We start from the raw sequence: 27,160 nt of genomic DNA on the forward strand, positions 1-27,160 counted from the left end.
GGCCACGTGTTGAAATATTTCTTAGAATTCTGACTTAATTGTCAAAATTCTGACTTCATTCTTAGAATTCCAACTTTATTCATAGAATTCAACTTTATTCTCAAAATTCTGACTTAATTCTAGAAATTCTGGCTTTATTCTCAGAATTGGACTTTATTCTCAATATTCTGACTTTATTCTAAAAAAAAATCTTACTTGAATCTCAGAAGTCAGACTCTGACTCAAATAAGTAGAACAATGTTAATATAATTATAATTTTAGAAGAGTAAATATAAAATATTGGGAAATTAAGATATTTTTGTTTTTATTTCAAGTCAGATTTCACAATTAAGAGAAAAAATCCTATATGTGATGTAAAATAAAAACAGATCGATGTAAAACAAAGAGCTAATCCAAATTATGTGTGAGAAATATTTATTTAACGAGTCACTTTCACTGAACTCAGTTTTGTGGAAATTTGACGTACAATCATTTTAATCTCTGTAAGTTTAATGTGCTTTCTGAGAGATTTTATCAGGTTTCACTGCAGATAAAATATGTTTAAAAAGAGATCCCTTGGCTTTAAAGTATTAAAAATGCTGTCTGTAAAGTGCCATGCCAGCCAAGTATGAATACAATCACATGATCAGCACTCAGCCAATAACGTGAGTGCTGATCATGGCTTCAGTTCTTATTATGCTGCCTTTATTCACAACAACTTCATCTGTGTTCCAAGAGCCAAATAAGAAAAGAAAGAGCAGGATAACTTGAGTCTGTGAACATCATGTCAGCCTGGATTAGTTCAGTCTTAGTTTTGTCTTATCAGTCTGTTTTTTTTACAGAATAATGACATCCATTTTATTCTAACAATGTAACCTGTAACTCACACTGTCTACCTGTGGCATGTCACCATGTCATTCTTGTCTTTTTTTTTATGTAAGTAAAGTGTCTGTCTAATGATGTGAAACCCCATAATGAGCCATAATCACTTCTGACATTCCATTTTCAAAATAAAAAAAAAGAAGAACTGAAAACTCCAGACGCTTTCTTGTCTTTTCAAATGTTTTCTTTTATTGGTTCATATTAGTAACAATTACCTGGAACATATTGCCAGAGAGTTATCATAGTGGAATAAGAGAGAAAGAAGAGTTCACTATTACACTTCAAGCAATGAAGACTGTCCAACATTCAGTTGTCAGAGAGACACAGAGTTCAACACTCGTAAGCTACAAGGAACTGTCTATACAGTATGTCGAGAAAAGCATGCATCAAAGTGTGTGTGTATGTATGAGAGGTGTGTATGTGTTGTATGTGGCAGGTGGCCTTGCAAAGCCAGCCCTCAAATATCAAATCACTGAAAGCGTTGCTGGCGTCTTGTTCTGTTTTCACAGGAATCTTTTTCTCAATCGTGAAGTCGGGTTCTGGATTTCGGCTGGCTTTGCATGACACAGTGACAGGCACTAGTGCTGGGAGAAGACAGAGTGGCAGCATGTCAGCAGAGGTCAGATACCATACAGAGTCTGGACAGCAGGGAGACACTTTACAAAGCGAGCTAACAGAATCCAGGCGTATTTTTATTCAATTCAGATCATGAAGTTATCTCAGGGGACTTTTCATGCAGAGCAGATCTCATCTGTGCTCTTTATAAACCAAACTGTTCCCACCAAGAGCAAGCACTGAGACGACTGTGATGAGGAAAAACTTCCTTTTAACAGGCAGAAACCTCAAGTGAACTATTTTTAATAGTGGGATCGTCACTCAAGTAACCATTCTTGAGATCAAGCCCTCAGTGCCATTGAGTTGCATTATGGGAAATCTCAGCCTTAATTGCTTAAATTTTGGAAATTCATTATTTAATCTGGCTCTATTGCAGCATTTAAACAGTGCTGGAATGTATCAACCATTTTAAAAATGAGCTTAAATCTCGTTTATTATTATTTTAGGATGCTTTGTAAATTAGCCCCTTCTTCCACACCTATATGGCCCTAAACCTCATCTTGTCACGCCATTGCTGGACCTTTCGTGCTGTGCCACTGCGTACAGCTTCCAACTGGCCATCCTTAGCCCTGGGCTAAGAGTTAATGCTGGGACAACTTAGCCCTCTTTCACACACACATTGTTAGCCCAGGGTTAACCTAGGCCTGGGGCGCCCTGGGTTAAACGTCCGTTGGAACATGGTCTAATGTTTGCGTTCTAGAATGATGTGATCACTCTTAAACAGCCTTTAGTCTTGTTTCACATTGGCACCTGTTAGCCCCATGTTTAGTCAATTTCTAGGGCATTACCCCACAAAGTCAGGGCTAGCCGCTAGAAGCTCTAGACTGAAGTCAGGGCTAGCCCACTTTGGAATGTGCCAGTGTGACAGCTTTCTTAACCAGGGGCTAAGAAGGGTCTCAGAATGCCTTTAGCCCTGGGCTACGTGCAGCATGAAAACTACCACAGTACCTCAGGCCCAATGAGAGATCAACCAACCAGTCTACAGCTATCCAAACACCTACTATTACAGGGAGTGGACACAATGTTATTCACACCTGTACGGTATCTTATATAACGACACAACCTTACAATTTAAGCAAACATGGGCTGTAGCAGCTTTAGATCGTACTGATGTTATCAGATCATAGTGTCCACCCCTCTGTATGTTCTGTAGAGTCTGGTAACCAGCTCCAAACAGCAGCATAAGAGATGTGTTACAGGGTAATTGTTCACATGGAATCTTAAAGCAGTATCAACGTCCACAGTGTCTATAATAACAGAGTATTTCAGATATTGTGTATTGAAGTGAGCATTGTCCAGGTGATTATATCAGGTGCATCTGTGCTGTCTTGAATTGGACATAAAAGAAGTCCTCACACACTCTTCACTCTAGTCCATCAAGTCTTCATCTAAGCATCAAACCAGTTCAAATGTTAAGACATTATTCTGTCTAACATTCAGATCCAAGGCCTTCTTCAATCATTTTTCCCTTTTTCTTACAAACAGATAATCCAATCCCAATGCACAAAAGGCAAAGTCAATCTCAATCAATGCTACATCTTTGGTGAATCTGTATTTTTGCTACATGCCAAAGGTTTTTGCTTGATATTCAGTACATTCAGTAAACAGAAAGGTTTGTTCTTTTGTGTTTAATTTGTGAAGTTCAGCATCAGCAGCCTGAGCTTGACGACACACCTGCACCTTTCAGTCCTCGGGGTGCTGTAGCCACACCATGGAAACAACCCAAAGGAGCTGAAAGCTGTGGCTGCTGCTCTCACTCAGGTGCTGCTACGGGGTGTTAGATGAATAGTGTGGCGCGTCCCTGTGGGACTGTGGAGGGTATAAGGCAAAGAGAGAAGCACCATTTGAATTACAGCTGACAGGGCGGAGAAGTTATCTGTGACTCTTACAAGGTGAGCAGATCACTAAAACAGTTTGTCACTCCAACCACTCATCACCATCACCAACCAGTCCCTGAACAATCAGGCACTAGTCAAAGCAGCCTCAAACCCAAGTTAAGAAAATGTTAAAGTGCCCAAAAAAACGGAGATGTCTTTCTCTTCTGTTGCTAGTCGCTGCCGAAAACTACACACTGATTCATCAGTCTCTTATCAATCAGATGAGGATGTTCAACACTGATGACTGATCTCTCGAGGTCTGGTTGCACAAAGATCTGTCAGACTTTATACTGAATAAGGCTCGTCTCAAGTGTAGCTTTCCAAAACTTCAAAAAAGTCCAAAGACCTAGCCTACTTAGGCTGTTTATTTTATGTAATCAGTAGAGACTGGGGTGCCACGCTGGTTTAGGGGTTACAATGCCAATCATGTTTGGCAACATCCCACTTAAGTCCAGCAGGGGACTTTTCTTGCATCTGTCTTACTTGTTTCCTGTCATCTGTCCAAACTTTGCTATCTAATGAAAGCATAACATTTTTTAAGCTGATAGAATTTTTTAAAAATCTGATTATGAGATATCAGCTATGGAAGTCATTGCAGAGATTGCAGATTGATCACACCATGAACAAGAAAACGGACAGACTCGCTTGACTGTCGAACCTCATGAATTTGTATTTAATGCCATTCTGCTGTTGCACACACTAAATTTTCCTTTAAAATGTTTTTGTGGCAGTTAAATTCTTCTCGAGACCTCAGGTTTGCTGAAGACTGCTGTGTCCAGTTTTGACTGACTAACACTGTCTACCTGTATCTTTGCGCAACCAGCCTCTGATCGGTGTCGTACTAAAGCCTGAATTATACTCCCAAACAGAAAAAGAATTGGACAGCTGCGGACACCACGGATGTGTAGCTGTTCCATTTATACAACTCTCTGAAGTCCGCTTAGAGGACGCGTTCCACACATGCACAATGGATCACAATCTATAGGATCAACGTTGTGGCTGTGTTGACAAGTCTGCACGGTCACAACAAATTCGGGGTACACAGGCACAGAGCCTAGCACACACATGGTGATGATGAAATTTAAGTCACCCTAGAAGATCCTTGGGCACATTTGTACATGGGAAGTATAATATCAGCTTAAAAAGACTGACAAGCAGCTGGAGTGTTTAAGGACTTTTAGAGAAAGAGCGACACAAAGGGATTGTGGGTACACTAGAAGTGGCTGCTTTTCCAAGGCAACATGGAGGTGACCAAGGTGTGGTATTCGTGTAGGACAATGCTGCATCCTGTCAGATATGTAACACACTCAGTTTACAGGCCACCGACACTACTTATAGCTCATACAACACATACTCCCTCAGTATCTGAAATGACATGATGCGACAAGAAAGTTTAAACTCATTCAGACCAGGAGCCAAAATCCAAAATCCTTCACGCGTTCACCTCTGTGTAGATACAGACTATTCTATCAAACACTACTCAGGTCATTAATTTATTATCAATCATTGCTTATGCCACGATCATGTGTTTTGTTGGCGTCTACTATCTTCTTTATACTTAACATCTTAAAAAACACATTGGCTATCTTGTTGGCAGTGTGTCTTAAAAGGTGGTGGAAGAGGAATTCATCGGCCCCGGGGGGTGTCAGAGAGCAACGAGCCAACCACTGACAAGGAAGCATGTGCATTTTGGGTCCAAGCACCAGCTGAAATCACATACTTGTGGAGATTTACTGAAGTACACGAGAGTGCTAAGACCAGTGCAAGAACCATGCAAAGGGCCAAAGTCATAACTGTGATGGGGAAACTCGTAAACACTTCAGAAAACTTGGAAATATCTCAAGAAAGACGCCTCACATCAGCCAAAGTCTGTCATTCAAGGTAAACAAACCCAAATTGAATACTTCAGAGTGCTTTGTGCAAAGTATATTTGACCTCTTACACAACAAACTGCAATCATACAGTCATCTTCGATTGCAGGGCTCAACAATAACAATTGCCCGATTGCTCGGGGCATTCAAAATGCCACATCTGGCTATCAAATCTAGCTATATATAAGATAAGAAAGAATAAAACGCAAAGTTTTTCAAGTTGATGGAAGCAGCGAGCAATCTTGCTCCCATCTCATCTCTGTTGAGAGTTGTGTAGTACTGTTCGGACACTTGCAAGAAAACGGTGGTGGGCAAAGGCAATTTAAGAACTTGAGCCCAAGCAAGCATTTCGGTTATCCTGGAAACAGGAGTTTAGTTGGTTGGCATTAGGGGATGTTGGCAAAACTACAACTATTTTGGAATTGGTTCATTTTTAAAAGGCACGTCAAGTTTCCAAAAAACATCACCGCAGCTGAGAGGACTGCTGACAACCCCTCTTGCCTGTGTTTGTACAAAACAGGAACACTTAGCAAGTCAGGTAATCTTAAAATCGATTGACACGAGCTGTGTTTCAAAAAATGTGACGTCATTCACTGCGTATTCCAGTGCAACTGCTCTTCAACAGAAGAACAGGATGGACCTGGGTATGCAGTTCCGCACCCACATGACTTGTCGAAGGCATTATTTGATAACCGCTAATATATGAAACAATTTGTAAAGGGGCAAGCAAAAAGTTACTTTGGGTAAGTAGGTTTCTGACCTACTGACATTAAAGTTGAACCATTAAAGTCAATTTTCTCGAGCTGTTAATCTATCCTAACACTACCTTCCATCACACATGACGTAAACGTGGCATTATTCACTATGTTTTACGTGACACTGTGGGATAATTAAAGTCCACTACGTAGGGTTTAATAATTCTCACGCTGAGCAGTGCTATAAAACGACAGATAGACTAAATATCGGACAGCATAGAAAACAGTGAATGACTTCAGAAGCAGCCCAAGTCTCCCAAATCAAAGCATCCTCATTCAGGAACATACGAGATTCCAGGAGTTGTTAAGAAAACAGTACAGAACGAGCTCACTCACCAGGAAGCAGTAACTATCTACAAAAAGTTAAGAAGCTAAGTTATTAGGAAAAGTCAAGTCGGGTACAAAGTGTAAAAAGAGCAGGTGAAGAGTGTAAACGCACACACACTTAAGAGTATAGTAATATGAAGCATAATTATGCTCTTACACGCTGCTAGTAGTACAAACACAAAACCGCTCACAGTAATATGTACAACCTTCATCACAACTTTCCAAAAGCACTCATTATGACACTATTCAACATCCTAAAGCTAACTACTGCTGCTAACTTCATCTACACAGCTAAAGCAGATTTCTAGGTTTTTTTTTTTAAAGGCTCAACCAGTATCTTTGTCATTGTGGCAGTGCCAGCTGATTCAAACTCCTCCCAGACATCCTTTCATCACTCACAAATACCGCACTCTTCCATTCTGGTTTCATTGGTGGCCATTTTGAAGTCTACCAAAGGCCGAGCCACAGGAGGGGGGGGGGGTTGACCTTACAGGCCTCAAGAACAGTTTGCTGGATCATCTATCAGTGTATCAGTCAATCACACCCACTTTGTGCAGTGACTGGCTAGTAGATACAGTTAAAAAAAAGACTACAACAGCAGCCCTCAACCCTGTCTTACAGAGTCGCCAGTCAAAACCGGTTTTTACACCTCATACGAACAGTTTGTTTGAAGCACACGGAGGCAATAATTGTAATAACTTTTGATGATTGCACAGATTGTCCAAAAAAATACTTTTATTAACTAATTTTAAATTACTGCATGCAAGTTTTTTTTAATTAGTAATATCATATTTTAAATATATGATGTGTCCGTTTGCACCTGGGTGACAATAGTCACACAACAGTTTTTTTACACCGGGCCCCTTGTTTAGATATTAAGACTGACAAAGTCTCTGCAGAGAGGATGTTGTGGTGGGGTTGGACACCAGAAACTAGAATAAGTGTGTTATTTTTATTTTTTTTAATTATTATTATTATTGTTATTATTTTAAGTTTTCAGTCACAGTTCGGTTAGGTTGAGGAAACAAAACTACTTGGTTACGTTTAGAAGAATGGTTTGTCTCTAGCCAGTGTGCCTATTTGAGCAAATAGCATTGTTAGCTAAAGACACCTGGGTGGTTATCTCTACCATGATGGACTATATATACCCGGGTGTAAATAGCAACATATATATTAACTTGGTTAAAAGAACCCTGTGGAGTATTTTACTTCAGTGGTGCTTTGGAGCAATGTGTGTGTCCATGTTGTTACACATTCCTGCTAATGGAGTAAAGCTATTCCACTGATTGACAGTAGGTGGCAGTAACACACTGAGAAATGTAACAATGTGCCAGTATTAGCATTAGCAACAGCTAAACAGCTTTATGAATGTTTTCTGAGGAAGGAAATGCATGAAAGACACCTCCACAGGAGACCTTTAAACTGTTGTCTTTGTCAATTTCTGCTTGGGGCTTCCAGAAATGTTTGAGCTTGGGTCTGGTCTACAGTATCTAAAATCTGTTCAAACTAGCATTACATCAACAAACAAGCTCATCTTTCCCATGGAAATTCTCACATTTATGTAGCCTAAATTCAAAATGGCCACCACAGGGTAAAGATAAACTCAAGAGTTCCTCCACATATACTGGCACCTCAATGCTAACACAACAAAACATAGTACAAACAATATTAGCTTGTATGTAGCATTTGTATCTTCAACTAAAGTCACATTTCACACATGTTCTGCCTGTCCACGAGCCTCGTCACAGCCTGCTTGTTCCGGAAGTGCTGAGGTTTCCTTTTTTTCCAACAGCTTCCCACTGAAGGAGGTCTAAAGTACAGGCTGTCGCTGTGTATCTTTAAACTCTAACTGCAGTGGAGACGGTTCAGCTAGCATCATTTTTATGCTACATCAAGCGCATTTTTGGCGCTACGTTCCCTGAACTCTAAGCATTCCAGGGTTAAACTTTTCTTTTTGACGTTTTCCTTGTCAGCCAAGTCCTTTACAAAAGAAGCTGATGGACGGTTCACTGACAGCTGGTCTCGTCACTATTTTTTTCACCAGTCACCACTTTGGAAAACCAAGCTTCTCCAGGCTTCCTTCATTAGGCATCGTCATTAAAGGCTAGTTGAAGAAACAGAATCTATGTTTTTTTTTTTTCTTTTTAAATATTAGGCTATTTACACTATAAAAAGTCACAGGTTGTAAGTAGACAGAAATGTTTAGACGCCTTATTTTTCACCATTGCAAAAAGATCCAAATGTGAATAAGGCAACTTTGTACATTAAGATAGACGACATGAGGAGGGTGTAGATGGAGCAGCATGTAGCAACTAATGACGTGACTGTCACATGACAGAAACAGTAGTTACCTACAGTAACTCCACTTCTGTGAGGGTGTACATGCTCATAATTTGGCTCATACTCATAATGGGCGCCACACAGCTAATCACAGAGCCTTTTAAAGGGCAATACATGTACCAAGTCAATCAAAACAAATGCCATTCTTATAGTCATGACTGATGATGACCTCATAATGATAATACAGTAAACTGGAAATGGCATAAATTACATAAAAATGTCACATCTTGTCAGAATAAGAGATATCTTATTGTATGTTTTCTGGCATTCATGTGGTGTTGCAATAATCGGAAAAACTAGTTCCCAACTGGGAAAATTCATTTGAACGCCCCCTCAGGTCGGAACAACAACTTGAAAAGTTGCAAAAACTTTTGTTAAATGACTTGCTGAGTTGTCTGCTAATATGCACAAACGTGCCAGATGTAATGAAATGTTTGCTTGCTAACTTTATATTTCACGTATTGCATATAATTTTTTCTACTCTGGTGTAATTTTAAACATGGTAACTGTTAGTTATAAAATATAAAACATTAGTTTTATAGTAGTTAGTTTTAGTTTGCTTTTGATACGTTCATTGTGCATCGCCCTTCTTTGTTGTTTCTTGTGAGCAGGTTGTAACAAACTGGGAGCTTGTCCATCATGATCCTTTCCTCTAATATCGCAAATCACATCGCAATGGCAATATCAGTCAAAATAATTGCAATTATTATATTTCTTCAAAATCATTAAATCCTACCATCTGACCTGAATGTGAATGCAGCATCAGTTAACTTCATTATGACATGATGTAACTTCAGTTCTGTGAATACGTGCTTTGCCTTTATTTTAACATGCTACCTCCCTTACAGAATGACATTAACTGGCTACTTATTTGACTTTTTATGCATTTTATCACAACACTTGACATGTGATCACATAATCAGTTGCTACAAGGCTTTGGATAGAAATCTGGGCAATATTGTTAAATGTTCTTCATTCACTCTCCACACATCTGTGGAGAGCAAAGATAGACTGTACAGTTCTGTTGTTCCACTGATCTGATTTCCATCATTGTGCATCAACTAAAGTAAAATCTGTGATTATGTTATGTGCTTAAAGGGGGAAACAGAACTGCTGTATTCCACTGAAAGTCGGGAAATGAGATCATTCTTTAAAAAAAAAAAAAAAAAAAAAAAAGAGACAGAGAGAGAAAACACTGGGCATGTCTCACAGCGCTCCCTTGTTCACTTCAAGATCCACTCCCTCAAAAATCCCCCAACTCTCTGTACAGAGCGATGAACATATTTGCTATTATCAAGCTCTGCAGCTCACTGACTCATCAGTGTCCCAAAATTCAACCAATCAGGGAAGTAATCTGCCTGAAATCCCTGTGAGGTCAAAGCAGTTTGACACTCACACACAGATGCCCAGCAGTTTCTTTCTCCAACATAACAAAAACACTTTTTTGTATTTTATGCATTTTTCCTACTTGACACTCTTTGTTTGTGAGGAGCTCAGCAAAGTGCTACAACTAAAGCCCCGGCTCACAGCAGAGAAATCACAGGCTACATGCTGCAGGCTGGATTACTGTCGGCCAACATTGTTAGTGGTGTTCAAACAGTAAATGAATTAAATAAATTACAGTATACACATACATTTGGCAAGGTTCGATACACTGTCAGCCATGTTTACAGCACAGAGTAAAAGAAATCCGTGTTCACATTCAGCAGAGGACTACAAATCCCAACATCTGCAGCACGGAGCTGCAGGATCAACAAGGTCATGCTACACAATAGACTGTCTATCCTGTAGCATGGCTGTGTGTGTGTGTGTGTGTGTGTGTGTGTGTGTGTGTGTGTGTGTGTGTGTGTGTGTGTGTGTGTGTGTGTGTGTGTGCAGGGAGGGGTGGGTGGGGGTGTTTAGGAAAGAGTGTAGGTGGGTGACCTTTGGGTGTGTGTGTGTTACACAGCGTTCTCTTCAGTGGGAGGTTCAGCGTTGGGTGGCTCCAGGAGAGTCTGCTGGACTACAGAGGCAAAAAAACAAAAAACAAAAAAACAAAAACACACATCATTATTTAAGTTTTTTCATATTGCTCTTTTTTAATTTGTCTCTTTATCCTGCACCTTTTTATAGTGACTCAAGTATATTGAATTTTTTACATTGTAATTTATTATGAAGCACTTTGAGCTGCACAGTGTGACATGAAAGGGGCTATACAGGACTGTAAAGGTTATTATTATTATTATTATCATCATTATTATTATTTATTTATTTAATATTACACTGCATCTGCAGCTAATGTGGGTAAGTTTTTAATTTTTTAAAATCTTTTGTCAACATATATAATATAATCAATAAAAAAGTCCAGTGAAATCACAGCTAATCATCCCTTTCTGTAGTTCTCATGTGCTGGCCTGGCTTGATTCAGACTGATAGCATTTCCATGACAACAGGGTTGAAGATGTCTCTTTAAATAATGCATACTTATCTTGAGTCGAGCAGTTGTAAAGGAGTGGATAAATACATTTCGTTTCCTATAAATTCTTCACAATATAAATTCCTTGTTGTTTTGTTAAAATCAGGAAATGTTGGGTTATCATCAGCAGTAACTTAGTGTGACTCCTATCAGCTGAAAGCAAACATGAAACAGTAAAATAGAGAAGATGCCTGGAAGTACAAACAGCGACGCAAGAGGGAAACTAAACTTCAAACCACAGAGATTCAGTTAGAAGCTACAAAAAGTCCTGAGAGCTGAACACAAAGACATGCAAGCTGTCTGGAGGTGGGTCAGGCACAATTTGACCCTATTCTGGAAATAGTCCATCCAGGGCGTGATTGTGCATAGCCTGACGTGGTATAAGAGGTAATGGACAAGCAAATCAGCACAGCACAGTTTGCAGACTAAAGGCGGTTATGGAAAAGCCCTGTTACGCAGTGAGAGATAATTCTGCTACGTGAAGCCCTCTGGGCTGTATTTGTGTATGAAAGGTGCCAAAGAACTAAAGCTGAGTGAGTGATGAAGTTAGACCACTGGTCAGTTGAGATTTAGAGTTTTCCCATGTGTTTGCCCTACTCCTGCGCTGCACTGTTAATACAAACTCAACACTTCCTGTTTCAAATTAAAAAACATCTAGCGCCTGCCCCCAACTCAATAATTCAAAAGTAGTATAGAAGGACATCAAGCTCCACCAGGACCCTCCATACATCAACACCTCAGTATCAGTTATAAACAATTTAACTTATTTATCTATTTATTTTTATTTTACTCTTTACTTTATGTACCTGTAGAAGTTCTCATTATTATTGCTTTAGTTTTAATTGTTCAACACACAAAGACTATAACCCCCCAAATGACAATGTCAAGATCATTATTAGCAACGTTGAAAGAATTTATATGTGCCATGAAAAGTTTTGCACATCATTATTTATTATTAATTTATTAGTTTAGTTGTTTCCAGTTGTTTTGTTTGTTTGCTTTTGGTTTTTGTCTGCCTTTGTGTATTTTGTCTGTCTGTGTCAGTCATAGTTTCATCTGTAAAATCACTACTGTATTGTTTTTGCACCAATAAAAATGAAATCAATAAATCAATAAATAAAAATAAACAAGCTCTAGCGTTTCGGTCACGAGGTGATGAGAAACTTAACGTAACACTCAGTAAAAATTTGATTAGTGCTAAGGAGTATTTTATAATGAAATTAACATTTTATACACATTTTTTAAAATGTTACGGGAATTCAAGATGTATTTCGGGTTCCTGTGGAGAAACCAAACTTCTCTTTTTGGTCTCATGCTGAAACAGTTTGGGAACCACTGTTCTGTATTAATAGATGAGACCAGAGGAGAGTGTATATTAGATGTGAGTAGAGAAGAGTAGAAATATGTTTACCTTGTGGTTCTGTAGCCACCACAGCCTCAGGGTTCTCAGCCTTCACCATGTCAGTGTTCAGGCTCTCTGTCATGACAACACACTTAATGAGCATCAACAAATACAAACACTGTTCTACTGCCACTACTGTACTACGACTGAGGAGTGGCTGTTGAACGTAAAGTCCCTCCTAAGTTCTTGGTAACTAGTTTCTAAATCAGGTTGCACCTTCTCAGTCAGTGCAGACTTCAATGAATGAAACATCTTCAGGCTGTCCAATCAAGAGCTGTCAACCATATATACAGGAAGTCCCTGCAGACCAGCATGACGTTTTAGAGGAAATGGCATTAAAGTGTAGTTCCTGTACAAACTCTGTGTTGGGCCTACGCTGTTTGTGGTATAGATGTGTCTACAAGAATATTTAACACTTACAATACTAATCTCATATTCTGTTGTGGGTGGTAAAAAATTCTGTGTGCTGTGTTGTGGTTTTAAATGGATTTGTTAACTGGCTCCATTTGCTGCTGCACCCTTATACTGTAGGTTGTGTACTTTCCCTGCCTTTCACTTTCAACTATATGAAGACTACTAACTCTGGAACATGCACATTTATGCCAATTTGAAAAAGTAAAACAAAGTCAGACCTACATTTAATAAGGCATTAAATATATAATATATAGCCCCTTCAATTGATTTTGTTGTCATGTTGCAGGACGTAATGCTACAATGACTTCCTGTTTACACAGTTGCTTTGGTTGAATGTTGCTGCAGATGTTTTATGGCGACTGATGATCGCAGATTTACACATTACTGTAGTCCTTACCTGTTAGGACATTCTTCAACATTGTGTTCAAATGTAGAGCTACACTGATTGTTTTGGCCACCTGGGTGCAGTTTGAGTTCTTTAAAGACAGAATTTTGAGATTAATCTCAGAGAACTGAGAATTCTGACTTTAATCTCAGAATCTTAATTTAATTCTGACATGAACTTCAGAATTCTGACCTTACTCTCATGAATCTGGCTTAATTCTCAGAATTATGGCTTTATTCTCAGAAATCTGACTTAACTCAGATAATTTTGATTTAATTCTGTGACTTCTCACTCAGAAATCCAGCTTTATTCTCATGAATCTGGCTTTATTCTCCAAATTATGGCTTTAAACTCAGATTTCTGGCTTTATTCTCAGAATTCTGTCTTAATTCAGATAATTCTGACATAATTCACATGATTCTGACTTAATTCTGGGACTTCTCACTCAGAATTCTGACTTTAAAATGAGAATTCTGGCTTTATTCTCCAAATTCTGACTTTAAACTCAGAATTCTCACTTTATTCTCAGAAATCTGAGATTTCTGACTTAATTCTGGGACTTCTCACTTTAAACGCAGAAGTCAAATAAATTTTTCAAATGTGGCCCAACTGTTCTTCCATAGAATTTGTTACAAACACAGTGAGCAGACATAGAGCACCATTAGCATCGAGTCGTATTTGTGTGCACAAACAGGACTACAAAATAAAACAGGAAATAACCAACAAAGAACTCCAAAACATGACATGAAGTCCAAAAATCACTCTCCATTCAGCTCTGTTTTGTTCTTCACTGAAGAACTTAGACATAACTGCAGTTTTAACACAGCTGTACTGTAAAAGCCTTACGTTGTATACTGAAGCACAGCTTCTTCTTCTGGTAGGAAATGTAGCTGCTGATTGCTCCGACCAGCGCCATGGCAACCGCACTAGCAATCCCTGCAATGGTTCCCACCTCTGCTGTTGTCTCTGCAAACACACACACACAGAGACATACAGTGAGCTCAGGCTCACAGACGGACATGCATTTATGACCAAACAGTACAGACAGAGAACACCCACCACCGTTGTCGTCATACTGGTTAATTTGATCTCTGTCACCACTTGGACGTCCACCTGTGGAAACAGAACAACAGCCCATGTTCACATCTGTTTGAACTGTTATATGCAGTGTCGGTCTCATCTGTATTCTGTAGCTATGGGTTTTCTGTAAAAGTGCAGCAAACATTACCTTTCCCTTTGTCAGGTTTGTAGGTACCATCATCAAGGATATCAGTCAGATCACTGTCAGCAAATCCATCACCTGAAAGAGGAGAAAAAGATCATCATCACACTGTGGCTGAAGAATGACATGACTAAATAAAGAAGTGTAACTGAGAGGAAGCTGCTTAAAGGAACAGGAAACTCATACAGAGCTGTATTTGTCATTCATGTGGTTGTGAAGATGATCTGGTGTATGTGATGCCACATGTGTAGGGATGCTCTCTCATTTCCATTTGGTTTCTAGTTGGGTTGAACGTGATGAAGCTGCTCTGCTGCTGAGACTAACTGAAACACTGATATCCTCCATGTGGACTGCCAGGAGGAAAGTCAGAATAAACTAGTGATTTTTAATTGCAGCTGGATGTTTTGTGTAGCTTCAGATGCTCTGCACAGCACATCAGAGGTCTGCATGTATTTATTAACAAGTTTCTAAATCAAGTTTCCTGTACCTTTAAAGCTGACAGTGTTTTTCCAGAGTTTACACTATTTACACAGATCAGGAGACATATGTACTGTCGTTTAAAATCCAATTCATACATACTATAACGAACATTTTACAGTGCAATTCAATTCTGACTTTATTGCCAGAAATCTTTGTCAGAATTTTGACTTTGTTCTTAGAATTCCAACTTTATTCCCAGAATTCTTTATTCCCACAATTTTGACTTAATTTGCAGAGTTTTGTATTGGAACAAATTTGACTTTATTTTACAGGATTCTGACTTTATTCTGAGAATTTTTTATCCACAGATTTCCGATATTAAAGTCAGATGTAGTAAAGGATCATGGTCACAGAGCCAACAAGGGGCAACACAAATGTTACTACAACTACTACTACTACTACTACTACTACTACTACTACTACTACTACTAATAATAATAATAATAATAATAATAATAATAATAATAATAATAATAATAATTAGAAACGTAATTAATAAAATCAGAACCACTTCATACATAGAGGGACACAGAGACTGTTTTTAAAAACATATGGGAATGTATTTACACTAATAAAAACTCTGTTCTTCAGTTGTTCAACTCAAACATAGCATGAAGACATGAAGCAGTAGACAGTGTTACTGTACTCTGTACAGCAGAGTGGGATGAAAACAATGGGCTCCTTCCTGAAGAGAAATGACTTGGAAGCCTCTTATTTACTTCTTGTGTAGAAACAACAGAGCACTTCTTCTAACATTGAACTAAAATTAACTGTGCACACTATAGCTTTAAAAACATTATTAAGCCATCTGACTTAATAATTATGTTTTCAGTGATGGTTTTAAAGTGTTACCGACTACAAACAGTAATCCTACGGGAGACACTCCCACCCACCTCCCTGCCCCTTGTTCTTATCCTTGCCACCAATGTCATTCTTGGGGTCCAAGGCATCAGCCAGGTCAAAGTCATCAGCAGCTGTAGAGGTTGAAAGGTTTGTCATTGTGTTAATGCAAAATAAAAGCAAACACAGGAGTTTAAAAAGCATTATTATAAACTGAGGGGGTTAGAACAACGGAAAAAAAATCAATTCAAACACAAACACAAACTCACTTGGCTCCTGACCAATTAAAGGCTCAAAGCAACTACCTATTATTTAGTTATTTTATTAAATTGGACTGTACTGACTGTCCTTACATACTGCATACTGTATATTTAGTATAATAGACCTTTATGTCAATAAAGAGCTGCAGCCTGGTGCACCAGCTGAGCATAAGTGTAACTGAAAGTCTGAGGTTGAAGCCAAACTAGTTAGTTGACCATAATCAAACACTGTCTCAGAGAAATGGGAGAGAAGCTGCTAACTAACTAGGGACAGACTGTGTTGGCCACAAAAGTGACAATGTGGCCACCAAATATTCCATGTCAGCCCACTGTGACCACCAAGTTTTATCACCATACTGTGATCTTTCACCTACACAGCGTCACAGTTCCACAAACATCCTGATTCCTTTGTGTCTTTTAGTTCAACGTTCTACGAAAAAAAGGCAAACAGTTGTCAGTGCAGGTATGTCAGGACTACTGAAGTCTGGGTTCACAATGTAGGAGCGAACAGAAGCAGGAGTGTGTAGAATGTGATGTACTGCAGTGTGTGTCACCAGTTTCCTCAACTAGCCGAGGAGTGTAGCTCGTTTTTCACCAGAGACTATGACTCCAGGAAACACCACATCACAACTGATGGGAACAGTGGACATAACAAGTGTCACAGTTAAAGAAGGTTGTGTTAAGTTGTGTTAAATTGCCTTTTCTGTAACATTTTTACTTCAGTTTACATTTGGGCCACCAAAGATATACTTTGGCCACCAAATTTAGGGGCTGGATGCCTCAAGGGGTCAGGGCTTAAAAATAGTGGACTCTATCCCTGGTTATAATTACGGTGTCACATATAAACTAGCTAACGTACGTAACAGTGTGAATTATTAATGAGAATAGTTCATTGATGATTTATTATTATTAGGTGAATGGAGCTGTGTCCCATAAATATCACTCCTTGCAGGATTTCGCAGACGTTTTTGTGATCATTGCAGCCTAAAATGCCTGATTTCACAGCAGCTTTTCTAAAAGAGAACAAGTCAAAATTGAAAAAAATAGCAGGCAACATGTTCTGTTGAGAATAAAACCGTATTTTGTTTTCCAAGTTACCCTATGAAAAACGGCTTAAGATTATAAAGATTCTAACAAAATATGCTTTAATTGTAAAATAAGATATGGTGGGAAGAAGGGTTTAATCCTGGGAAACGAGATTCCTGGGAAATCTAATCAAGACCATTTCCTGTTTCCAGTGGAGCAGCCATAGAATACTTAGTTCAATAGAATGGCTTAGAAAACACAAAATGTCTTGCTTTCTCAGAAGATAAATCTCAGACAATAATTCTGAGATTTAATTCAACAATTCAGAATTCTGGAAGTTGAGCAACAGATATAGCAATGTTCAAGGTGAATGCAAAGCTTATATTAAGTCTAATGCTGATGGACATAAATTTGTATTCTTTTGCCTTAATAATAAACAAAAAGTTATGAACACATATATGTGTAATTCTACATTCAATGTTGCTTGAAATGACCAGTGCTTAGCTGAAGATATGCCTTTAAAAAAAGGGATTCCCCAGAAAATTGGCTTCTTTTCCCAGGATCAAAAAAGTCTCATTTTCTGAAAAAATATGAATCCCTATTGGGAAAGAATGACAGATATATGTGTAAAGAACATTGATAAGTGTCAATAACAATAACAAACTCTGTGTTCTTTTCACTATCTGTGACATTGTGACATTGAGTTGGTTCATTAAAACGTAAATGCATGACGTTTGCACAGAGGGATGCTATGATTGGTGGAACTGCAGGAAGCTATGATGTTCAGTCACATTTGCAAAAAAGTTGCCCTGATTGGACAAAATTGCAAGGTTGTGCAGGGGGCTGGTTCAATTTGCATTAATTGTTGCGATTGCAACTTCCTGCAGGGACTGAAATATGGTCATAAATAGTAAAAATCTGAAGCGATATCCACAAAAAATTGTGCTCAGTATTTGAAATTCATAAAGCCCCGAATCTGAAGTCTCTTTATTTGGGCCATGTTTTGATCTTGAAACAGAGGAGGGATACAAAGCTGCTGCAGGCCTTTTTGGTGGTGAGTAAAAAAAAAATCAATCACTAGAAAGTGTCTAAATCCGATACCACCTGCAGTGGAAGACTGGTACAGTGGAAATACTCAAAATAGAAAAACTGACTTACTTTTTGAGGATTCAAAAAGACAAATTACACCAAATTTGGAATAAATGGATAGAATTTCTAACCTCAGTATGAACAGACTTTGTATGACTCCACTAAAGTTTCAAGCTTCCTTTAACAGAAGAGAACAGTACAAATGTCACCTCTTTTTGTGTGTGTTGTTACACTTTAATAGAATGTCAGAAGGACATATGTAGGAAAGTGGAACACCAAACTGCTGGCAGGTTGGTGTAGAAGTACGCACAGATTTGTTGAATGTTATGCAGGTGAATATTACTGATGTAAATGTGTGTAGATGTGATCAACCTCTATATGTCAAAAAATATAAAAAAAATAAGACTGACAGTTTTCTAAGGACTGAGAAATATGCAAAAAAGGAAAAGGGCTTTATGTAAAAGCATCAAACACTGAACACTCCCTGATAGATTCTTTTCCAAATAAAAAAGCACATTAAATTTTAAAAAATAAATAAATGTTGTAAAGAGACACTGCCCTTGTAATGGAGTGATCAAGAGAACCAGAGTGATGCTGACTGCCAGGCTGGCCTACAAAAATACATCAGGTTAAGTGGACTCAGGACATGAGGCACAGTTTCTAGGTACAGATGGAGGACTGCTGCTGCTACAGCTCAGCTACTGTGTTACTTTGACCACATGGGCTCAGGGCTGTGGAGTCACTGTGCAGAGGTCTACAGCCATGCTAGCAGCTCTGTGATGCTGTCATTTGAGCTGAATATTGACATCAGTATGCTGAATAATTCATGATGACAAGGCTGAAATTCTGATGTTAAGCTGGTCTATTTGACATGTTCACAGTCCAACATATGCTAAATCACATTAAACACAAAGTATAGCTGAGGGTGATGCTAAAGGTAAACACCGAAAAAGTGTTGAATTTGGATTAACAGCAAATAAAATAGAAGAAGATCAGAAAACAGGTTTGTAAAATATAAAACGGGCAAATGAAAAATACAGGCCAGTCTCTATTATAAGCCTGCTTCTAATTCTTTGCTGTTGGGTGTGTGTCTCTAAATCTCACCTGGCTTGGGTTGGGGCTTCGCTGGGGCCTTGGTGCCTGCAGGGACTTTAGGCACAACCTTGGGTGGAGCTTTGGTGGGGGTGGGGTTGTCATCAAAGAAATCCTCCAGATTAAGGTCTGCAGACAACATGGACAGAACTGTCATACAAACGCATAGATCCACAAACTGCAGTTATGAGCGGTGAGGAAATATGTGGAGTACCCAGACATGCACTACATCTGTTACATTATTTTCATCTCTCGTTACACTGTTTTTCATCTTTTACATCTTTCTCTTCTTCTTACGTCATTTGTCATCTCTTGTTACATTTTTCTTTGTTACATCGTTCATCGTCTCTTGTTGCATCGTCTTTTGTCTTGTTACATCTTTATCGACTTGTAATGTAATTGTTCATCTTATTACATCTTCCTCTGCTTATTATATTGTCTTTTGTCTTATAACATCTTTCTCTTCTAGTTACATCATTTGTCATCTCTTGTTATGTTGTCTTTCATCTTGTTACATCCTTCTCTTCTTGTTACATCATTTGTTGTCTCATTATGTCATCTTTTGTCTTGTTACATCTTTCTCATCTTGTTACATCATTTGTTGCCTCTTGTTACGTCATCTTTTGTCATGTTACATCTTCTTTTCTTGTTACGTCATTTATTGTCTCTTGTAGGTCATCTTCATCTTGTTACATCTTTCTTGTTTTTGTCTTGTTATGTTGTTTTCCATCTAGTTACTACATTTTTTTATGTTACACATTTCTCTTCTTGTTACGTTGTTTGTTATCTTGTTGCGTCGTCTTTCATCTTGTTGCGTCTTTCTCTTCTTGTTACATCATTAGTCGTCTCTTGTTGTCTGCCATCTTGTTACATCTTTCAGTTCTTGTTGTGTCATTAATCATCCCATGTTACACTATCTTCATCTTCTTACATCTTTCTTGGTTTTGTCTTGTTACGTTGTTTTTCATCTTGTTACTACATTTTTGTCTTGTTACACATTTCTCTTCTTGTTAGGTCATTTTTCATCCGGTTAAGTAATCTTTTGTTTTGTTACATCTTTCAGTTCTTGTTACGTCATTTGTCATCTTTTGTTATGTAATTTTTCTCTTGTTACATCTTTCTCATTTTTGTCGTTATGTTGTTTTTCCTCCTGTTACTACATTTTTTGTCTTGTTACACATATCTCTTCTTGTTACGTCATTTGTCATCTCATTATGTTGTCTTTCGTCTTGCTACATCTTTCTCCTCATGTTACATAATTTGTTGTCTCATTATGTCAACTTTTGTCTTGTTATATCTTTCTCATCTTGTTACGTCGTTTGTTGTCTCTTGCTAGGGTGGGTGTGTCAGTAGTTGCTTGTGGTTCTTACCTCCTCCTGTTCCTCCTGCTCCTCCTGCTGGAGCTGCTGGTGCTGCTGGCTTTGTTGAAGGGGTCACTGCTGTGAAAGTGAAAGATGAATTATATATTATATCTACATAATTGTATATGCATATTCATAAGTGAACACTGGATATTCTACTGCACACCACTATTTCAAGTCCCATAGTCATTTATTACAGTAGTGAAGTCATAAGGAGGTGTGACATACCCTCCTGTATACCATCTTAAAGGACCATACCGGCATGTTTGTATGTTTTAACACATTACTGACAAACTACTGACAAATACTTAAAATGTTTTGAATGCAGGCTTCACATTTTTAGGATTTTTAGACTTTAGGATGTATTTTTCTCACTCTTCCAGGGAGCCATTGGTTTCCATTCATGTCAATCCAATATTATGTAATGATAAAATAATGCTGATCCAAATTATTGTAGTGGCCTTACTAATTTTCATAATGAACAAAATCAAAGGAAACCAAGAGATACAAGATTTTCTTGCAATAATGAGATTCAGATATCTTCATCAGAATCCCGACTTTAAACTCAGAATTCGGACTTTAAACTGAGAATCCTGAATTTATTCATAGAATCCTGTCTTTATTCTGAAAATCCTGACTTTTAACTCAGAATCCTGACTCAGAATTTTCTTTCACATGTGGCCCTATTCCTCTTCAAATAACATAAACATAGTTCTAAATCAATTTCATGTGTGCAATGTTAATTAATTAATTAACAAGAAGAACAAGAAACAGAATAAATCAAACTGATTCCCTAAATTGATTAAATAATAAAAAATAAACAATGAAAACAAAAACTGGGGAAGAAAGACAAGACTTTCTGTTTATTTTTTAAAGAAAAAGGGTGTGGCTAAAGTGTAGGGGGTAGGACAAAAGTCATTATTGAAATAGGAAGTATCTGCTGAGTGCAATGAGGCCTCCCACAAGAGTCTATGACAAATGGGTCATTAGTTTGGTCGTGTTACATGAATCTACTTAAAAGTTATGCTCCACTTTGCTAAAGGCCACTCCCATTGCCACACCCTCTTTTACATAACTGGTATTAACACAAAGAGACACCTTGACACACACTGACTTGAGTCTTCAGTTCACCTCATCTTTGGACTGTGAGAGGAGAACTTACAAAACTCCTCACATACTTGACCGTAACATTTAAACAATGGTGTCCTGTTGTACTTACATGTTTTACTGTCATTAGAATCATCCAGAGCATCACCCAGGTCCAGGTCCTGAGACAAGACTACAGTTCAGAGAGGACAGAGGGACAGAAAGAGCAGGCAGATACGTTATACTGAATCTGATGCAAACAATCAAAAAGGATTCAACATATGCTGAATGAAGCTGATCTCTTTGATAGAAGCTGTCTGTATTTTGTAGAGGTACAGGTTATGAACGTGTTAGTGATCAGTTCTGCAGGCCCTGCTCAGGTGACTGTGCCACACAGATAGTAAACCTCTGCCCCGATGCCAAACTGGGCCCACAGGGGCCTAATCCTCTGTTTGTTGTCTGGATTGCAGAGCACAGATCATTTACCAGAGAGGACACAAAAGCAGAGCTGGCCAACCACACAAACAAACACCGTGTGTGTGTGTGTGTGTGTGTGTGTGTGTGTGTGTGTGTGTGTGTGTGTGTGTGTGTGTGCGCGCGAGTGCATGTGTGTCAATATCCACGTTTCAACATGCAGCCGCAGTACAAGACGAGATTTTACTGTTCAGGTTGTTCTAACTACATATTTTTATCCTCACTTCTTTCTACACATGACTACACAGCTTTTACACACTTTACCTTTCTCACTCTAAATCTAAATCTGACAAAATTTCATCAATATTGTGAGCAAATATAAAATGAACGTATATATATGCTTGCTTTGAAATTTCATCTTGATTGGATAAGGATACTTGTGGCCCTAATTCTCTTCTATAATATTTATAAAAATACAAAGGAAATAAATATCATTTTAAATCAATTCCATGCATCCAAACTCAGAATTTTGACTTAATTCTCTGTATGCTGTCGTTATTCTCAGGATCCTGACTTTTATCTCAAAATCAATCAGTCAAATCTTTAAGCCTGGCTTTACTGTTACAATCCTGACTTCCATCTTGACTTCGTTCTCACAATCCTGACTTCGTTCTCAGAATCCTGACTTTAAACCCAGAACCCCGACTTTATTCCCAGAATCCTGACTTTAAACTCAGAATCCTGACTTTAAACTCAGAATCCCGACTTTATTCCCAGAATCCTGACTTTAAACTCAGAATTCGGAATTTATCCCCTGAATCCTGACTTTATTCTCAGAATCCTGACTTTACATTCAGAATCTTGACTTTCTTTTCAGAATCCTGACTTTAACCTGGGAATCCTGACTTTAAACTCAGAATCCTGACTTTATTCTCAGAATCCTGACTTTATTTTCAGAATCCAGGTTTTAAACTTAGAATCCTGACTTTAAACTCAGAATCGTGTTTTTATTTTCACAATCCTGACTTTAAACTCAGAGCTCAAATGATAATGAAATGAATGAATGAATGAATGAATGAATGAATAAATATAATTTAAAATAATTTAAAGAACAACAAAGATCAGCAAAACAAATTTCCTAATTTCCTTAATTAATTCAATAATATAACATTGAAAACAAAAAACAAAACATAAATGTATATTTTATTTTTTAATGTATGCATTATATACAGTATGTATGGGTAAATGTGTCAATCACAGGCCACACCTTTAACCAGGATTTGAAATACACATCCTTCAACCAACAGAATGCGGGCAAAAGTGAATTGTGGCAGGTCATGTTGCTACTTATGCGTCAACTGTGCAGACTCTAAATATCACTGTGTTTGCCTGATATGAGTCATTCTGCATTTAAAACCCTACTTGAGTAAAAGTACAGAATTATTATCAGTGAAATATATCACTATCTAATTGTGATTGCTGCTGTAGTTGTAGGTGTTTGTTTTTTTTCACTCAGCTCTATCCCTCTGTATCTATTTTTTGTATCTGGTCTTTTTTTTTGTTCTGCCGTAACACCATTTCCTCTGGGGATCAATTATCTCTTATCTTATCTTCTAACTTCAGTCTAGCCTTCCTGCTTTAGCTTCTATCCATCAGACAGGCAGATTTTACATTGATCTTCTTAATGATTTTTTTTTTTTTTTGGCATTTTTAGCACAGTCAGACAGGAAACAAAGCAAGAGGGGTGACAAGTAACAATGTAACAGGGTCGGGGAGGGTACTTTGTCATGTTTTATCTATCAAAGGGACATCCAAGAGGGCATTTCTGCTGCAGTTTGGTTTTCGAACACAGGGACATCAAGAGGGACCTGAGGGTAACTGAGATTATTAGAGATGGGGCTGTATGAGGTACTGATTGATAGTCAGTTTATTACCTACAGAAGATGCTGGTTGACACGCACAAGAAGCAGAGAGGAGTACTGGCCAAATAATCTCTCACTCAACCAGAGTTCATTGGCGAAATCAGTCATTTTACCTCACAGAACACAGGAGTTGTTGGTCTACCACTGCCTTGATCTGTTAGTTTGTTTGTGTTCTTGTGCGACTTCACAATCACACAATAACACAAACAAACTAACCGATCGAAGCAGAGGTCAGTGTTTCCCCAAGACATTTTTTTCATGCCTGGTGGTACAAGCTGAAAAACCTGAGGTAACACGACATAGACTTTCAAATTAAAGGTACAAAAACTAAATTACTTAAATAGGATTTCGAAAAGTTCACATACACAACGTAATGTTTGTAATTTATGTACATAAGTACATAAGGAATTATAATTATCACATACAACTTTATGATAGCAGCCAAATCATGTTTATAAACAGTTTACAAACTAATTATTAACATTAACAAATGTTTATAGATATCTGATCAGTCTCTTTATGTAATGATTTGTTAAAAATCATTTTTAGTCATTAGCAAATACTTCATATGAAATGCTATAATGTGTGCAATAATAAACTGTTAGTTTACTAATTTAATCAGAATGTAATTATGGTATTCTTGTCACTTCGAAAACTAAACTAATATTATTTCATATTACACAAACTAATGACAGCATTAATAATAATTAGTAAACATAATTATTATGTCATTGTTTACTAACAGTGAAATAACTATTAACAAAATTTAATTAACTATCAATTTAGTATTTGTTAATAGAGGCTTTTTTAGGAAACCCCATGCTCAAATTAGTTAAGCTGCATCCAATATGCTTGCGTTCAGCAGTGAAGCTGCAGCGATTAATGTATTATTAAATTAATTGCCAACTATTCAGTAACTGATTACTGGTTTGAGTAATTCTTTAAGAAAAAAATGAAAATTCTGATTTCAGCTTCTTCAATGTGAATATTTTGTGGGGGGTTTTCAGACTTTTCTGAAATTTTATAGGAAAAAACTAAAATCAATCAAGAAAATAATCAACTGATTAATTGACTATGAAAATAATCATTAGTTGGAGCCCTGCTGTGTGGTAATTCACACAGACTCTAAAGGCAGGGGCACTTTCATCCAACAGTTTCCCCGGCAACAACACAAAGGCTGACTCATGTCACGAACAGCTCCGTACAGAGACGTTATTTTAGCATTGAAAAAAGAATTTTTTTTGGCCTGGTGTGGGTTCTACCCTGTACAATTCTACAGGAAACAATGGAGGTAGAATTAGCAATTTTGCCAGTGGAGTCTGGTTGAACGAGAGAAAGTTTAAATGTAGCGTTCACTTAATTAATATTGATTTATTTAGATTGCTAAAATTCTTTTGCTACTGACCCTGTCCCTATGTTTCCACACTGGTACTCCTCTCTGCCTCTCCATACTGGGTGCGTACCTCACATCAGCACCTCTACAACCCCACTTCAAAAACTATCCCTTTAACTGTTGGTCTGTGCTGGGAGCTTCGATTAGATGTGCTACAAGCCCATCCACTGCCACAACCTCCATTATCTGCCTTTCTGCATCGCTACATTCCTGTGCATGCTGGGCTGTGGTCACAGATGAGCGGTCTCTGGCCACATGTTCTGCAAAAATGTTTCCAGTGAGCTCCACGTACTGAGATTTACCGATTCTAAATTTGGGGAAAAGAGAGAACTGAAGTGTCAGTGTGTCTTTACATAACTCTCATATTAGCCTTAAAATAACTACTTTAAAAATATATACTTAAATTACCCAGCATAGGCATTTTCAATCTTCTGCATAAACCCAACAGCCAGCCAGAATTAATTCACATAATCTGCATTTCATTCGCATAATTTGCATCGCAGCACTGCACTTACAAGCAGGCCACATGGTTAAATAAATCTTTTCTTTTTTTTTTCAGTCACTGCAGCTAATCAGTCAGATTGTGTCTCCAATCCACAGTTTATCATGCAATGCATTACTCCTCACAGAATACAGTAAAATGTCATGGGGAGGTCGGATGGTGGAGATCACAGGGGTGTGAGGACAGGACAGGTGCTACAGTCAGACTGAATGAAATCATCCGCTTTTGAATTATTCACCTTCAAGTGACTAACTTTTCATAATCATCCTCAGTGAGAGTGACATCATCATGCACAGCATGGTGGCATGTACAGCTGTAATCCAGACACACAGAGGTGAGCCTGCTGTGGGTGGTGCCACATCACTTTGATCTATACATGATGCTTTAAGTATCAGATCTAAAATGACTGGATCACATGAAACAAACTCTATACAGGCTAAAATCATTTAGATAATAATGTAAAGGTGAACCTATTATAGTAGGTTAACAGCAGCATCAGTAATATCCGGAGCAAAGGAGAGCAAAGGCAGCCACATTCAATCAAGTTTGAAAAAATAAAATGTATTTAAGGCATATATGTGATAATAACTTAGTAAGGAGATGTGTGAATGTGTTAGGGGTGTATCCGTGCTGCCTCTCTGCCTCTTTAATGTGTGCTTCCAGGCCGGTGGACCGTTATTCGGCCTTGAATGTTAGTGCGGCACAAAAGGCAGAACATGTGGATTTGCTGAGGTGAGCAGGACAAAGCCGCCGTCTCTTACCTTCCAGCGGCAGCAGCAGCGCCAGCAGCAGACAGAGCGACCACAGGGAGCGGTTAGCCATGAGCCCGGTGTCCTCGCGCACCAACAGCCGAGAGGGAGAGAGAGAGAGAGAGCGAGAGAGAGGATTACAGAGCGGTTAAAGAGCGAGAGCTGTGCCGCCGTGCCGTCCGTCTGAAGTCTGCCGTTCACAGCTCCGTCCCTTCAGAAAGCCGCATTCAAGGCGTTCACTATGGCACTGGGGGGCACGCCCACACCGTACCCGTTTCCTGCCACGCCTTTCACAATAAAACGCCACGCTCAAAAACGACTCGTCGCAACGGTTTGGTTTTGCCAAAAATAGAAACTCACCAGCAACTCCAAAACAGTGCGCATTAGAGTATTGGAGCCATATTAACTTTTTTTTTTTTTTT

General features: G+C 38.3%; 1 protein-coding gene across 3 annotated transcripts; it reads right to left on the minus strand.

Annotated features, from left to right (window-relative positions):
• Positions 1-9,545: 9,545 nt before the first annotated feature.
• On the minus strand, positions 9,546-26,979 carry cd99l2 (CD99 molecule-like 2). Of its 3 annotated transcripts, none has more exons than XM_084712330.1 (10): positions 26,751-26,979; positions 21,892-21,951; positions 20,682-20,747; positions 19,324-19,440; positions 15,898-15,978; positions 14,531-14,602; positions 14,362-14,415; positions 14,149-14,268; positions 12,513-12,578; positions 9,546-10,648 (listed from the first exon to the last, which is right to left on the minus strand). In XM_084712330.1, exons 1-10 carry the CDS (start codon positions 26,809-26,811, stop codon positions 10,587-10,589), a joined length of 759 nt encoding a protein of 252 aa, XP_084568456.1. In that variant the 5' UTR covers positions 26,812-26,979; the 3' UTR covers positions 9,546-10,586. The 3 variants fall into 3 exon arrangements, with proteins under 3 accessions (XP_084568456.1, XP_084568455.1, XP_084568457.1); XM_084712329.1 differs by having other exon boundaries at positions 20,682-20,750; XM_084712331.1 differs by lacking the exon at positions 15,898-15,978 and having other exon boundaries at positions 20,682-20,750.
• Between the last annotated feature and the right edge of the window lie 181 nt (positions 26,980-27,160).

Source organism: Lutjanus erythropterus, chromosome 23, assembly GCF_056507025.1.
Source record: "Lutjanus erythropterus isolate fLutEry1 chromosome 23, fLutEry1.hap2, whole genome shotgun sequence".
Classification (NCBI taxonomy): domain Eukaryota; kingdom Metazoa; phylum Chordata; class Actinopteri; order Lutjaniformes; family Lutjanidae; genus Lutjanus; species Lutjanus erythropterus.

Coding starts and splice junctions, on each gene's coding strand:
- cd99l2 (XM_084712329.1), bottom strand. CDS start 26,811: ATGGCTAACCGCTCCCTGTGGTCGCTCTGTCTGCTGCTGGCGCTGCTG. Junction 21,952..26,750: donor GCTGCTGCTGCCGCTGGAAG/GTAAGAGACGGC, acceptor TCTGAACTGTAG/TCTTGTCTCAGGACCTGGAC. Junction 10,649..12,512: donor GGTGGCTACAGAACCACAAG/GTAAACATATTT, acceptor TTGCCTCTGTAG/TCCAGCAGACTCTCCTGGAG.